The 16017-nt window shown below is 40.5% G+C and overlaps 1 protein-coding gene across 2 annotated transcripts in view; it reads right to left on the bottom strand.

The window, feature by feature from the left end:
- The window catches only part of LOC139935386 (uncharacterized), a 65432-nt gene that overhangs the window by 46915 nt on the left and 2500 nt on the right, over positions 1–16017 (bottom strand). The window contains exons 1-2 of one of the 2 annotated variants that reach the window (XM_071929960.1): positions 8650–8762; positions 1343–1487 (exon numbers count right to left, since the gene is read on the bottom strand). In XM_071929960.1, the coding sequence (XP_071786061.1) occupies positions 1343–1487; positions 8650–8710 (206 nt within the window). In that variant the 5' untranslated portion in view covers positions 8711–8762. Of the gene's footprint in view, positions 1–1342; positions 1488–8649; positions 8763–16017 lie in introns of those variants that run through there. The other variant, XM_071929951.1, reaches the window with a different exon arrangement.

The following is a 16017-nucleotide window of genomic DNA, read 5'->3' as shown; positions in this document are numbered from 1 at the left end:
AATAGTGCCCGCGGTAACAGCGCCCTCTCTTTACTTGAACCGTGAACAACAACTACAAAACTCCTTTTTCTGTTCTTATTTGACATTTAAAACCGAGCTGTGTTATAAAACACATATTGAGTGGCATAATTCGGTAACTAGTGTACGTCTATTCCCCCTCGGGCCTGTGAGTGACCAGAAGAGGGGCCTATTTCCCTCAGCCTTCGGCCTCGGGAAATAGGTCGCTTTTCTGGTCACTCAAAGTCCCTCGGGGGAATAGACGTACACTAGTTACCTTATTGCCAGTCAATATGTGTATAATATTGACTAGAGCGCTAACTAAGGTTTTGAAGCCGTGTGGGCGCATCCATGTTTATGTACAAACCAATGCAAAAGCTTGAAATTTAATACGGCAATTGTACGGTTATTTGCATGATAGTGCGTTTGTTCTTTTCTATGTGTCATCAAACCAAAAAGTGCAGAAAATGTGAACGCACAATCTGCTGATGAGAGAAAAATCGCGGCAATGTGTGTTCTCTAAAAAATTAAAATCGTTCCGTAGTCACGCAATTAAAACATCAAACATGTCTGCGCTCAGGGTGGCTTCAAAACGCGGAGCAAGTTAGCGCTGTAGTCAATATATAGCTCTATACTCCGACCACAATACGCCTCTCTTAATACTGCATGACGTCATAATTCTTACCCAAAATGAGGCTACGGGCGCACTTCCCCCACCACTTGCAGTGGCTGCACCCATCGCTTCGTTTTGAGTTAGCATTGTGACGTACCTCATGCATGAATATTAAGAGAGGCGTATCATTGCTGTGATTTGTCAAAATGGGTGAACGCGCACCGTCTGGGCCCAATTTCATAGAGCTGCTAAGCACACAAATTTGCTTAGCATGAAATTTCTGCCTCGATAAAAACAGGATTACCAACAAAATTTCCACATGATTTTCAGGCTGAGCAAACATCAGCTGAATACCAGTAACAAGCAATATGCAACAAATGGAAATTTTGTTGGTAATCCTGTTTTTCTCAAGGAAGAAATTTCATGCTAAGCAAATTTTTGTGCTTAGCAGCTCTATGAAATTGGGCCCTGATCTCCCCTACAAAGTACACGACACCTGCGAGGGGCGACGTTATAGGCACCTTTTCAGCATTACTTATTTGCATAAACACTTTGAACAATATTATACTTGAATCTTTGTGAATAAATCATCAATATTTGGAAAAAGGCCTCGTGACATCGAAAGTTGCGCGACCGCGGCCGCGTCACATTCATTTATAGGCATATGCCTGTATACGGTTGCAAGTGTCCGTCGGGTTCGGGTAATCATGGGAGCACCAGTACATCTCTTACCTGACGGGATTACTTTGGTCTGTAGCATGTGGTTCATCCCATTTAACCACAGTGCTGTGCCTTTGAGGGTCCGTGTAGACATTAAATCCAGAGGGACAGGGACCTTGCAACACTGGAGGGGTCTTGTCAGCTGGAGGCCCGTGAGCTAAAATAAAATGAATAATAACTCTTGCGTCATTAGATTTCAGCGTGCGCATGCACAATAATAAAATCAATTCAAGAGCAGCATTCAAATAGATTCATGAATGTAACATCAAACCTCGCGGGTTAGATTGACCCAACTGGGTCTCAGGTGGGTCAGACTGATCGACTTGGGTCCAACAATTAGATTTTGACTATCCTGCGCGTCAGTTTGACCCATTGAGTTCAGGCCGACCCCCATGTCCCAGGTTCAACTCTGACCCGGTAGTAAACTCAGTGATAGGACCCCCCCCCCCCCCCCCCCGACATTGGCCCTTGGGTCCATTAGCCTATGGGCGAGTTAGAGCTGCTTAGAATGAAAATCTGCTGAACAACTTGTTTTCTGCTGAGCGCAGTTAAGTTACCTTCTAATTCTGGTCACCGGGTCATTTTGTGCTGAGCTACTTGTGCTTTTTGGGCAGGAGATTCTGCCCCCCCCCCCCAGATTCTGTCGCCCCACCCCCTTTGGCGAACTGTGTACAAACCATAGAGCGGCAATAGCTCTAGAAAAAAAATAGACTCATGGTACAAACTTGCGCCCCCTTTTTGAACCATCTCCTAGCAATGTTTGTGATGAACAAAGGCCCAGTATTCAAGACGTGTTTATTTTATGTCACTCATGTTTGTATATAGCTTTGACAGCAACACAACACAACTATTATTTAAAGTTAAATAAAGAAATTTAGTCATGCGATCGATTGAATGGGGTTTTCCAAGTTTTAGATTTCGTGTTTTTTGGTTGTTTGCTTGCACAACGAGGAAGTGAAGCGCATAATTCTCTGCGGGAGGAATGGATTTATACAATTGTTATTAATGATGTTGAGCAAAAGAGAAAATTCTCATTTTTTGTAGGCCACACACGGTATTTTACTTCAAGTTAAAGTGCAAGAGACTCACATGAGGGAAATAACAGATTGGAGCGAGTATGGTGTTCGCTTTTAGAAATGGCTGGTTTATATGGGATCCAGTATTGAACAGAGAAGGCAAACTTCTTGCGTTAAAATAATAGCATTAAGAAAAGATGATGGCTTATGCCTAATAGTATGTAAAGAAAGGCAAAACATACAACACGTAGAATGTTTTCAAAAAAGTACAGTAGGCCTACTTCACAGTAAAAAGCTTGACATTTTCAGTAGTATGGTTTATAGTTATAACCAAAACTGGCCGTATACTCTAGTGGCTCTAAAAATCGAATTGTTGTTGTTTTGCTCGATCGTCGATTCTTCAACCTTATCACTTGAGTTGGTCATTGGCAGAAAAGAAAATAATGCAACAAGTCACAACAATTAACTTATGCATAAACACCTTACCGAGCTACATTGATTGAATACTTTTCCCTAGTCCACAAAAGCCCATCATCAGAAAGTAACTTTAGATTTATACTGATTTAAGAACACCAGACCTCCTTCCTTATATGACAACCATCCCAGGAAATTTAAGACGTCTTGCGTCCGTAGTTCGGTTTTAATAACAATTTGTTCAGACAAACAAATGTATTTATTTTCACTTTGGGAGGCGCGGGTATAGAGGTACGTTGCTCGATATAAATTACCTCGATGCATGGCGTATGCAGTTGTATAGGCCTTTTGTACTGCCACTGACATTACCTCGCTCCGAAACCAAAACCAACTCACTCAAAACTTACATAAATAGATTGTTTACCATCGACAAATAAGCCAACTAGTAATTTAACTATATTTTACCATAGGCCTACAAATGAACAACATTTTGGTTTTGAGTGATAGATTGCTGGAGTTTAATCGGGGTCCGCCCGATAGTCCGAAGGTCCGTTAGTCCGAAGGTGCAATAGTCCGAAGGTTCGATAGTCCGAACGCGCAAATTTTCCATAAGAGGGGGTTCATTAGTCCGAAAATGTAATAGGGTTCGTTAATCCGAACATATGATGCGATAGTCCGAAGGTTTATTAGTCCGAAGGTTCATCGATCCGAAGGTTAACTGGTCCGAAGGTTCGGTAGTCCGAATTTAAAAAAGGTTAGTTGGTCCGAAGGTTCGATAGTCCGAAACAAAAACGAGGTTCAACAGTCCGAAGGTTCATTATTCCGAATCGACGATAAGGTTCGATAGTCCGAATCGACGATAAGGTTCGGTAGTCCGAATCGACGATAAGGTTCGGTAGTCCGAATTGACAATAAGGTTCGATAGTCCGAATTTACAATAAGGTTCGATAGTCCGAACTGACAATAAGGTTCGATAGTCCGAATCGATAATAAGGTTCGATTAAGGTTCGAAAGACGCACACCGTAGGGAAATTTAAATAAGAAGTTCGTTTTGTTCATAGATATAAATTAAAATAACTGAAATAACTAGATCGGCCGCGCGTACATACACGGGTTCTGGCATGGGTCCGCCATTGGCCTATCTCCCCTGTTCACTTTCTGTGCGTTGCCGTGGTCACGTGACTTGTTGCCGTCGGCACGTGACATTTAGCGCGTCCAAAGCCTATCTCCCGTGTGCATTTTCTGCGCGTCGGCTTTCGAACGTGAAATCGTTACCGCGTCCATGGCGAACCAAAATAAATTCTACACAGGCAATGGCGCGTGTGTATTGTCGATTCGGACTATCGAACCTTACTGTCGATTCGGAATAATGAACCTTATTGTCGATTCGGACTATCGAACCTTATTGTCAATTCGGACTGTCGAACCTTATTGTCAATTCGGACTGTCGAACCTTGTTGTTGATTCGGACTATCGAACCTTATTGTCAATTCGGACTATCGAACCTGATTGTCAACTCGGACTGCCGAACCTTCGGAATATTTAACCTTATCCTATTTTCGGACTAACAGGCCATTCGGACTATCGAACCTTCGGACTGTCGGACCTTCGAACTATTGAACCCTCGACCTAACGAACCTTCGGACTAACGGACCTTCGAACTATTGAACCTTCGGACCATCGAACCTTCGGACTATCGAGCGGTAACCGTTTAATCGACCCATTTTTCTTATTCACATTTTATCAGGCCTAAAGTTAACTAGGACCCTCTTCTAGATTGGTTTATTTTCTAGATGTAATTTTATACTAATTTCTTGTATTGTTCATGTTGTTTCACCCACGTCGGCCTCGGCTTCAAGGTGAGCAATAACAAAGGGGTAGGGTGTTGCAACAGAGTGTCTTTCATTCTTCATTTCCATTTTGTTCAGACACAGTGACGTAACCGTCTGTGGCAGGGACGTAGGCTCTTTTCGAAACCACGGCTTCGGTTTTGGATTCGGCTCATGCTGGCTAGCTTGGTCCCGCGGTCGTTTTGCCAAATTGCGCATGCCTTGCGTACGTGCCAAGGGCTTCAGACGAGAGAACGTAGCCCGAGCCGAATCTAAAGCCGAAGCCGTATAATCGAAAAGGGTCGCCGTTTGTCCTACTACCGGTCACGCTTTGAAAGCTTTGAAACAAAATTGGAGAAAAACAATGTATAATACCCTGTTCCCCCAACAAAAAATAATGGAAATCCCCCATGGTTTCTGGAATGGCGCAATGCCTCAACATACTTTTGTGTCTATTGCTGGTTGACTAAGGGTTTTTTTTTTACTGCGGTGTTGAAAGAAACACAAATAATAATAATATTTTGGGGGTGGGGCGGGGTCCCCTTCTTCTAACAGAGTGACGATATAATTAAGGGAATCAATGTATGGTGAAGAGGTTTTCAACTAGTGGTTTAATCCCAACGAGGCCTGGTTCTTGATAATTTTACCGAGACGAAGTCGAGGTAAATTATAAACAACCAGGCCTCGACAGGTTTAAACCACTAGTTGAAAACCGAGTCAACACACTTTGATTCCCATTCATAAATACCTTTTCGGTCAAAAACAGCATCACTTTTTGGTCAAAAAGTAATATAAATGCAAAAATTATAATATTATTGTTAAATGACACCCCCAGCTATGAAATGGTAAAGCCCTCCGCCGCCCTCGGGTAAACAACTCCTTATAAGGGAATGCTGTGTGCGTCACGCGTATCGTGGGATGATCGCTAAAATTGTTCAAAACCGTAGCCCCCACTTTTGGACCACGCAATTTGTGTATGTAGGTATGAAATAAAATACAGAAAATCCATTACTTGCTGTTGCTTGGCGAAAATCATGCACCGAATCTAAAGCCGAAGCCGTATAATCGAAAAGGGTCGCCGTTTGTCCTGCTACCGGTCACGCTTTGAAAGCTTTGAAACAAAATTGGAGAAAAACAATGTATAATACCCTGTTCCCCCAACAAAAAATAATGGAAATCCCCCATGGTTTCTGGAATGGCGCAATGCCTCAACATACTTTTGTGTCTATTGCTGGTTGACTAAGGGTTTTTTTTTTTACTGCGGTGTTGAAAGAAACACAAATAATAATAATATTTTGGGGGTGGGGCGGGGTCCCCTTCTTCTAACAGAGTGACGATATAATTAAGGGAATCAATGTATGGTGAAGAGGTTTTCAACTAGTGGTTTAATCCCAACGAGGCCTTGTTCTTGATAATTTTACCGAGACGAAGTCGAGGTAAATTATAAACAACCAGGCCTCGACGGGTTTAAACCACTAGTTGAAAACCGAGTCAACACACTTTGATTCCCATTCATAAATACCTTTTCGGTCAAAAACAGCATCACTTTTTGGTCAAAAAGTAATATAAATGCAAAAATTATAATATTATTGTTAAATGACACCCCCAGCTATGAAATGGTAAAGCCCTCCGCCGCCCTCGGGTAAACAACTCCTTATAAGGGAATGCTGTGTGAGTCACGCGTATCGTGGGATGATCGCTAAAATTGTTCAAAACCGTAGCCCCCACTTTTGGACCACGCAATTTGTGTATGTAGGTATGAAATAAAATACAGAAAATCCATTACTTGCTGTTGCTTGGCGAAAATCATGCACCGAATCCCGAAAAGAAACAATAACGGAGACAAATAGTGATCTAAAAATCCTCGGAAGCCCGCGAAATGGGTGACGTCATTCGAAGCATTATCGTGTTTCGTTCCCACACTGTACCATTATAACATACAGAGTATTTCTTCAAACCCCTGAATAAAAGGATGCCGATTCACAGGCTCGTTCGACAAAATTATAAGTTATCACACAAGCGCGAGTTGAATACGAACAAAATAGTGCGTCTGCGTCCCACATCTAACTCGGCCGCGCGTGTGATAATAAAAATTTAACACACGCACGTCGTAGCAACAAAAAACAAATGGCATTTAATTGTACTTGATGTTCAATCAATACAAATCATGGGTTTTTGTTGTAGGCCGTTGCATGTTAATCGGACAGAAAAGGGGAAAATTTACATCGTTCACATTAAACACTTGGAAAAGGTTCGTGCACTGCCGTGAACGATTGGTAAATAGTCCCAGTGTATACAGACGTTATCAAAAAATACTGTTTTTGACCTAAAATGACCCAAACATTGGTCTGTTCACGAACTGTGCAGTTTTAGAGCTTAGCAACAACCAAATTCGGATTCAGTACCATTGAAAACCCTTGTGCGTCAAATTTCATGCGGTCCGGAGATGGGGACCACGAAACCCCCAAAATAGGCCCCTTTTCAATACCCATCCCATGGTCTAAACCCCCTGTAAGGAAATACTGTGCGCGTTGCGCGTATCGCGTGATGTGGCACAACACTGTCCCAGCCGTTGCTCTCGACCAATAGAAATGAAGAAACTGTCTTATAATCACAGGTGCAAGGTTGCGTGCCACGCCCATGAATTAACACTTTTTACCGGTCATAAACCAAGGTTTATACACACCCACGTGACGCGCTCTCCACCAAAAGGAATAGCGAAACTGTCTGAGGTATTTATGAATAATTATTAATAGGTCTGATTTGGGTTAAAATCGATAACATTAACGAACACATAGGGGTCCAATTCTGTAGTGGATGTCTATACAATGGCATGTTATTTTGTGCGGATGATCTCATACCTACTTAATATATATTTTGATTTTTTTTTTCACATTGAAAGTTTTCCAAGATTGATATTCAAGCACATTACCAGTTGCGCTTTTAAAATTATTTTTTATTATTACTCATGGTTTATACAAAATAATAAATTTGGTTGCCACGGGCAAAATTACATTGAATAGATTTACAAAAATGTACAGTTTGAGTAAACATGAACATAACAGACATAGGCCTATAGTAAAATTGGGTTTAACATTTAAAGCCATTATACACTTTCGGAACAGAAAAAAATGAATAAAAGTTCACCGTATTTACAAATAACTTACAGGGTTTACAGAAGGTGATTGTAAAAGACTTCTCTTGAAATATTATTCCATGAAATGCTTTACTTTTTGAGAAAACATTAAAACAATTATCAATTCTCGACAACGAGAATTACGGATTTAGAGTAAACACATGTCTTGACACGGCGAAACGTGCGGAAACATTAAGGGTGGGTTTTCCCGTTATTTTCTCCCGACTCCGATGACCGATTAAGCCTAAATTTTCACAGGTTTGTTATTTTATATATAAGTTGTGATACACGAAGTGTGGGACTTGGACAATACTGTTTACCGAAAGTGTATAATGGCTTCAAAAGGGTAGCATTTAAACTCACACAAGCAAACAAATTAAACTGCCTTTGGTGCGGCTTAAAGGCATGTCCATAATATGTGAACGGACTATCCCGACGTAATAAATAAATAGATGCAAATTGGGGGATAAAACCTGTTATATTTTTAAGAGAACCAACTTTTAAAAGACTGCGCAATTTGTTATTATTTTGTTACCTTTTTGCCCAAGCCACATCCAACAGCGCACAGCGCCAATGACAGGATGGATAACAGCATTTAAATACATAAAATGACACAATAAAGTTATTTAAACAGACAAAACAGACAGAGATTAAACATGACGAGAAGTTCTTGCATCAAAATAGTTAAACATAACTTACAGTCTGGACCCGACCTCCCCTTACTCATAAAAATAAATTCACAAGATGTCGTCGTTTTTATGTTTGACGACAGAAAGGGTGCGGTGGAAATGCCAATACTGGGATTTCTTGAATGGTTATTTTTGTTGTAATAAGATGACAAACAAATTCCTTTGCTGACCTCGACTATAATGTGAAGACCTGATAATAAAGCATTATCGGCCCACTCTTAAAGTTAATACTCACGGCAAAAAATAATACACGCTATCGCGACGACTGGAACCAAAACTGCAACAACTCCTCCCATCTTGTGTTGAAAGTTTACAGGTCTGGAGCGATTCAATCTCGAGTGAGTACCTGCTCACCATCGTCTGGTCACAGAGTGGTCCAGGATCGACCCATCTAGGGTTTTTATAGTGCCTCCACTCCTCTGTTCTGCACGTGTGCGTAAGTGGGGGGGGGGGGGGGCAGGTTGGCAGAGTGGCACACTAGTACAACAGAAAGAGCTTTTAAAGGCAAAATCGGGACGGTTGCTAACCAAAAATGGAACATGTGAAAATGTGTTGTAAATGCAAAACAAGTTATGCGAGGTATGGTGACCATAAAGCGATGATTGCGTTATAAAAATTGTTTGATTGGTTCATTAAGGTTGACACAAGTTCAGATTTATTGTCTTCGTACTTTTTATGAACCGTCTTCCCGCCAAAAACGTTGAGGTTATGGACGTATAGTTATGTATTAATTATGAAACGAAAAGTGAAATTATCTGTCATTAAGCCAGTTGTTTAACAGTATTCCCTTCAAATATATCAGAATCGATATTGAGAACAATATGACTATTATATTAATAACTATTACTTCGTTCGAATGATGATATACCATGACGTTATACATCTCATTCAGCAAGTTCCACAATTAGCCTAACATGTTTGCCTATTGCAAGAACTGGACTTTTCACACTTCGTGCAAATGGTGAAACCTGCACGAGGTTAAAAAACCTTATAATTACGATACAGGAAAACGTCATAATTTGCCTTAAACGCGTGCCTATTTAATAGTCACAAGGCATTTTGACTTTAATTTTCTCTCTTTCCGTGCCCTTTAAAATGTGCCTTCATCGCCTGATGTTGAATTTGAACATAAATAAAACAATACGATTCATTGTTGAATGCCTGACTGGCACACCTGTATCGCTTGCATCACTGCCGGAATTGAAACATTACCCAACAGGGCGGTCGCTTTCAAGTTAAACAAACCCCCAAAAGTGGGAGAAAATGGGGGAGTCCCTTTAGTCGTCCCAGTTTTACAAAATCTATCACACACTTGGGGTAAGTTCTGGTTCTTTATAGTTCAGCATTTACTTTATGACATCTACCAAAAGCTATAAAGGAGTCTGTTTATATGGGATCTATTAGTCTGCATTCATGAATACCACGATCACTTGTTTGTTGATCTTTTGCTGTCAGTGCTGAAGTTCAGTTGCTGTTGTCCGAGTTCGAGACCAGTCTCGAGTCCTCCGTGAGAATTGTGTTTTTCAATTGAGTTTAACGTTTGCTACGGAAGCATTATAGGTAGTGAGGACACATTGGTAATTACTCAAAATAATTGTTGTGGATAAAAACTTACAAGAAACCGAGAGCTGTTGATAATAAAACATTGTGAGAAACGGCTCCCTCTGAAGTAATGCAGTTTTCGAGGAAGAAGTAGTTTTCCACTAAAAAAATATTTGATTTTGAGACCTCGGAGATTTTGAGGTCCCGAAATCAAGCATCTGAAAGCACAAACAACTTCGTGTGACAAGTGTGTTAGACGATTTTTGGGGTATTAAAAATTCTGTAATAAGGTTGTTGTTGCACAAAATGACACCCTATTGGGCTATAACAACACACAGCACACAATGTGTAAAAAGTTTCAATTTTGGCCTTCGGAACGTAGGGGGAATAATTATTTTTGGTTGGTAAGTAGTTTGCAACACACTTGTTTTTATTTTTTTCAAAACGTTGTTGGCGAGTGCACAAAATGACAACCGTATACTGGGATAGCAGATTACACACCTCAGCATCAACATCGAGCAATCATAACAACGTAATAAAAACTAACTTCGTTGTCTTTAGATGAGAAATTAATATAGTGCTGTGGGACAGACTTATCGAATCTACTCCTTGGCATAGGAGCAATCTACACAGCAGAGAATAAACATAACGAGGTATACCAACCAGCCATTTTCGCGCGGAATGATGCTCTTCTAACATTTCACATGCGCACAGGTTTATAAATACCTGCTGTAATCGAGGCCTATAATTCTGAGTTCGAAATATCCTATATAATTTGTACGGTTTAAATGACATTGTCGACTGACGATAACGTGGAACCGGGAGTTGTGATACACTCTCGACTGTTATAATAGTCAACAACAAAACAAAGGGAAACAGTCAAATCCTTATTTAAAAGTTTGTTTTAAAAGAATCTTCCCAGTCGTTGGTGCTGGATAAGCACCACTATATAAAACACCGAAGGATTTCAAACTTGTATTATTGAGCACACTTCAACCCTTGCAAGTTATTCGTTGCGAATATGTGACGTCAACACTCGCATCGCATTCGCATGAAGTATATGAACCGGGATTAATGCGTATTGAACATCCATTCGAAATATTTTGGTATCCATCAAAAAAGTTAATGAACTAATGGACTGTCCACTTTTATCATGAATTGTTTTAAGTAGTGTTTTCATTGATTACAAAGTGTGACATCCAGCCATCTGAAACAACCCTAAACGTAAATACGATAGAAAATGGGGAATCAAAGAACGAAACACATGCACCATCGAGCAAGTCACACACAATTTTGTTCTTGTGTCAGTGTCTTACGGGCTTATTCCGATTGCCGCACTAACTCTGCTGTCGGGCCTTGAGCTACTATTCTTATCTTGAATGTGGCGCATTTGAAGGCACTGGACACCTTTGGTTAACTTCAAAGACCAGTATTCTCACTTGATGTATCCATGTATTCAAACATAATGTGCATAAAATAACAAATCTGTGCAAATTTGGACCCCATTGGTCATCGAAGCTGCAAGAGAATAATGACAGACAAAAACACTAATGTGTACTTTCAAATGCCTAAGTAAAAGACTTCAGGCCTGAGATATGTTATTATTTGAGTTATTTGTTGTTTATTAAAGGTTAAATAAAGAAATTTAGTCATGCGATCGATTGAATGGGGTTTTCCAAGTTTTAGATTTCGTGGTTTTGGTTGTTTGCTTGTACAATGAGGAAGTGAAGCGCATAATTCTCGGGGGAATGGATTTAATACAATTGTTGTTATATTAATGATGTTGAGCAAAAGAGAACATTCTCATTTTTGGTAGGCCACACGCGTTATTTTAGTTCAAGTTAAAGTGCAAGAGCCTTGATATGAGGAAAATAACAGATTGGAGCGGGTAGGTGTTCGCTTTTAGAAATGGCTGGTTTATATTAGTGGGATCTATTGAGCAGAGAAGGCAAACTTCTTGAGTTGAAATAATAGCATTAAGAAAAGATGATGCCTTATGCCTAATAGTATGTAAAGAAAGGCAAAACATACTAAACGTAGAATGTCTTCAAAAAAGTACAGTAGGCCTACTTCACAGTAAAAAGCTTGACATTTTGAGCAGTGTGGTTTATAGTTATAACCAAAACTGACCGTACTCTGGTGGCTCTAAAGATTTAGTTGTTGTTTAGCTCGAGTTCTTCAACCTTATCACTTGAGTTGGTCATTGGCAGAGAAGAAAATAATGCAACAAGTCACTACAATTAACTTATGCATAAACACCTTACCGAGTTTAACATTGATTAAATACTATGTTCCCTAGTCCACAAAAGCCCATCATCAGAAAGTAACTTTAGAATTATACTGAATTAAGAACACCCAACTTCCTTCCTGTTATGGTTCATTACATGACAACCATCCCGGGAAATTTAAGAAGTCTTGCGTCCGTAGTTCGGTTTTAGTAACAATTCATAAATACCCCAGACAGTTTCTCTACTCCTATTGGTGGAGAGCGCGTCACGTGGGGGTGTTTAAACGGTTTATAATGACCAGTGTTTATAACCGGCTGGCTTCCGCGTTACAGGCGCGCAAGATTATCACGTGGAACGCAATTCATAGCTATTAGTAACAGCGCGTAATCTATTTCTAAGCGCGCGCGCGTAATCTACTTCTAACATAGATATAGAATTAAATAACTAGATCGGCCGCGCGTACATACGCGCCATTACCTGTGTAGAAAATAAAATAGTTCGCCATGGACGCGGTAAAAATTTTACGTTTGAAAGGCGACGCGCAAAAATGAACACGAGACATAGGCCTTTGATGCGCTAAATGTCACGTGCTGACGGCAAAAAGTCACGCGCTGACGGCAACGCACAGAAAATGTACACGGGAGATAGGCAATGGCAGCCCCCATGCCAGAACCTGCGTATGTACGCGCGGCCGATCTAGTTATTCTATTCTATATCTATGACTTCTAGGCGCGCGCGCGTAATCTACTTCTAAGCGCGCGCGTAATTTATTTCTAAGTGCGCGCGTACACACAACCCACGCGCATGAGACTCTTCACAAAGTTTTCGAAAAAATATTTCAAACCTCGAATAAACACAATGTAAAGCAAACATTCATGCTGGAGCAGCTCCTTGAAACTGAAGTCTGAGATACTTCTGTTCCCTCATTAATCATCGTTGAAGTTTATGAAAATTTGAAGTTCAGATGTGTACAACAATAATCAGAGTTGTTGCTTTTATTGCACCTTCTCAGTGCCCAGTTGGAGATCATAGGCAGGCCTATAATGTGAACGGGTTATCCCGACATAATAAGCAAATAGATGCAAATTGGGAGCCTAATAAAACCTGTCAAAATCTTAAGAGAACCAACTTTTAAAAGACTGCGCAATTTGTTATTAATTTGTTAGCTTTTTGCCCCAGCCACATCCAACAGCGCACAGGGCCAATGACAGGATGGATAACAGCATTTAAATACATAAAATAGCACAATAAAGTTATAGGATTTGAGGCATTTGGTTTGCGATAACACCATGTGTGTATCTACTTGCCATGTTGAGTTTGTTCTTTGAGAACTGTCTTGCTTTATTCTACTGCCGCGGAGTAGATTTTTCGGGTGTTCGGGAGACTTCTCGGTTCTAAAACGAACTGTCCTGCTTATTAACTATTACCCGGGCGGATGGTATAGAAATAGACTGGGACTCTACTTAAGCTTATGGATCGTAATTAACTGTACTACCGCGGAGTCAGTTCTTAAATTGGTCTCAACGTTTCGACTAGCTAATGCTCTAGTCATCGTCAGGAGAGTTATTTAAACAGACAAAACCCGCAGACAGAGATTTAAAACGATGAAAAGTTCTTGCATCAACATAGTTAAAACATAATTCGTAACAAATACCCCAGACAGTTTCTCTACTCCTATTGGTCGAAAGCGCGTCACGTGGGGGTGTTTAAACGTTGATAATTACCAGGGGCCAATTTCATAGAGCTGCTTAAGCAACAAATTTGCTTAAGCACGAAAATAGCTCGCTCTTTTTACACATGTTACTTAGTAGGGTCATATCTTTGGATTCTGTGACCATTTTTTTGCTACCTTTTTTTCTCGATGAATTTGACTTCAGGAACCATTTAAAGGGAAAATTAGCTCCTATGAACCTCTGAAATGTGATAGGAACTTTTTTTACAGCACTATATTCAAAATGGCCGCCGACGCCATCTTGAAAAACATAAAATGTAATTGCTCTGGCACCAGATGACCTAAACGGACAAATGAGATGTCCTTTTCCACTATATCTGGCATGACAAATACACTGGAATGGTAATTGTAAGGTTTGAGGACCATCTTGACCTCTAAATCCAATATGGCCGCCGACGCCATCTTGAAAAACATAAATTGTAACAGCTCTGGCACCAGATAACCTAGACGGACAAATGAGATGTCCTTTTCCACTATATCTGGCATGACAAATACACTGGAGTGGTAATTGTAAGGTTTAGGGACCATCTTGACCTCTAAATCCAATATGGCCGCCGAACGCCATCTTGAAAAACATAACTTGTAATAGCTCTGGCACCAGATGACTTAGACGGACAAATGAGATGTCCTTTTCCACTGTATCTGACATGACAAATACACTGGAGTGGTAATTGTAATGTTTGGGGGCCATCTTGACTTCTTAATCCAATATGGCCGCCGTAGCCGTCTTGAAAATTATGAGTTGCAATAGCTTTAGGCATAAAAAGAATTACAATGAAATGTAGGATGTCGATTTCCACTATTCATGGCATTTCAATTCCACTGGAATGGTAATTGTAGAGTTTGGGATCATCTGACCTCCAAATTTAAGATGGCCGTCGTCGCCATCTTGAAAATATGAAATTTGAAAGCTCTGTCGCAAGAAGAGCTTTAAGAACAAATAGGGTGTCATTTTCCACTAATTCTTGCCTTACAAACTAATTTTAAATGTTTTTCATAGTTCTGGAACCATCCTTACCTCTTAAATCAAAATTCACATATCAGCTTCACTATCACCAGCTGAATCACTGTATGAACTGTGGCTTACAGACTCACTTTCAGAACGGAGCACAATGTAGATGGACATGGCCATGTCTGCCTCTGCATAGGCACAATTAAGCTGTGGCATCAGACTGCATGTAGACAGATTGTTGGTTTATGATAGTCCTGCCTATTACAGTAGATGATCCCAGTAATGGTTTACTATGCTGTTCCCAGGAATGCTTCTTGAAGGAAAACTTGTTCTCAGATTTGCTCAGGAGAGCATGGAAGTCTTTACATGAAGGACATTTATCTTCTGATTTCTTGATCGTATGAATCATTGACGCAAATAATTCGCTGAGCATGCTTGTGTCTTGCTAGAACAGAGTGCACCAGCTTTTCTGCCTAATCACCCCAAGTGAACTTGGTACAGTCTCCATTCTCTCTGTCTTCAGTGGTAGGAGTGGTCAAGCGCCATATGAGGCCCATATCGATAAAACAAAATGTAGATGTGTATGCATCAGGCTCTGGATAGTCAAAAGTAAGATTTTGCTTGAGCTTGCTTTTCTGTGTGTTACACATGGTTCCATTGACGTGGAAGATTGCAAGGCACTCAGTAACACTGTGATGCAGGGTGTCTTCTAGGTTTAAGGCACCACTCCTTTCGACCAGCCAAAGAACTTAGTCCAAAGCGTTACACTCCATTTCCTCCATCCTCTCTTCAATTCTTGATTTAAAAAGTTCTGATGCTTGCTATGAGGAATTCGGTCACTTTAAAGACTTGTTTTTTAGTACAATCTCTCATCCAAGAACTTATTCACTTTGCTTTTGCCATCCTCCTCTGCCGATAACAAGCCGGCAACAAGAACTTCAGAGGCTGGAATTCTTGACTGTAGGAATCAAAGTGCTCCCACACGATACGTGGTTCACATTCTGAAAGGAGTTGCTTTTCAGTGTTCGGAGTTGCCAGCCATCCAGACGTTAGCTTAGAGCTCTTTTTCACTGCACTGTTGGCTCTATCAAAATGTTAAAGGCGACACATGAATATGGCTTTCCAATCATTGAGTGCGCACACATACCG

Source organism: Asterias amurensis, chromosome 1, assembly GCF_032118995.1.
Source record: "Asterias amurensis chromosome 1, ASM3211899v1".
Classification (NCBI taxonomy): Eukaryota; Metazoa; Echinodermata; class Asteroidea; order Forcipulatida; family Asteriidae; genus Asterias; species Asterias amurensis.
The sequence above is the reverse complement of the archived record's forward strand: the minus strand, read 5'-3'. Positions and strand labels throughout refer to the sequence as shown.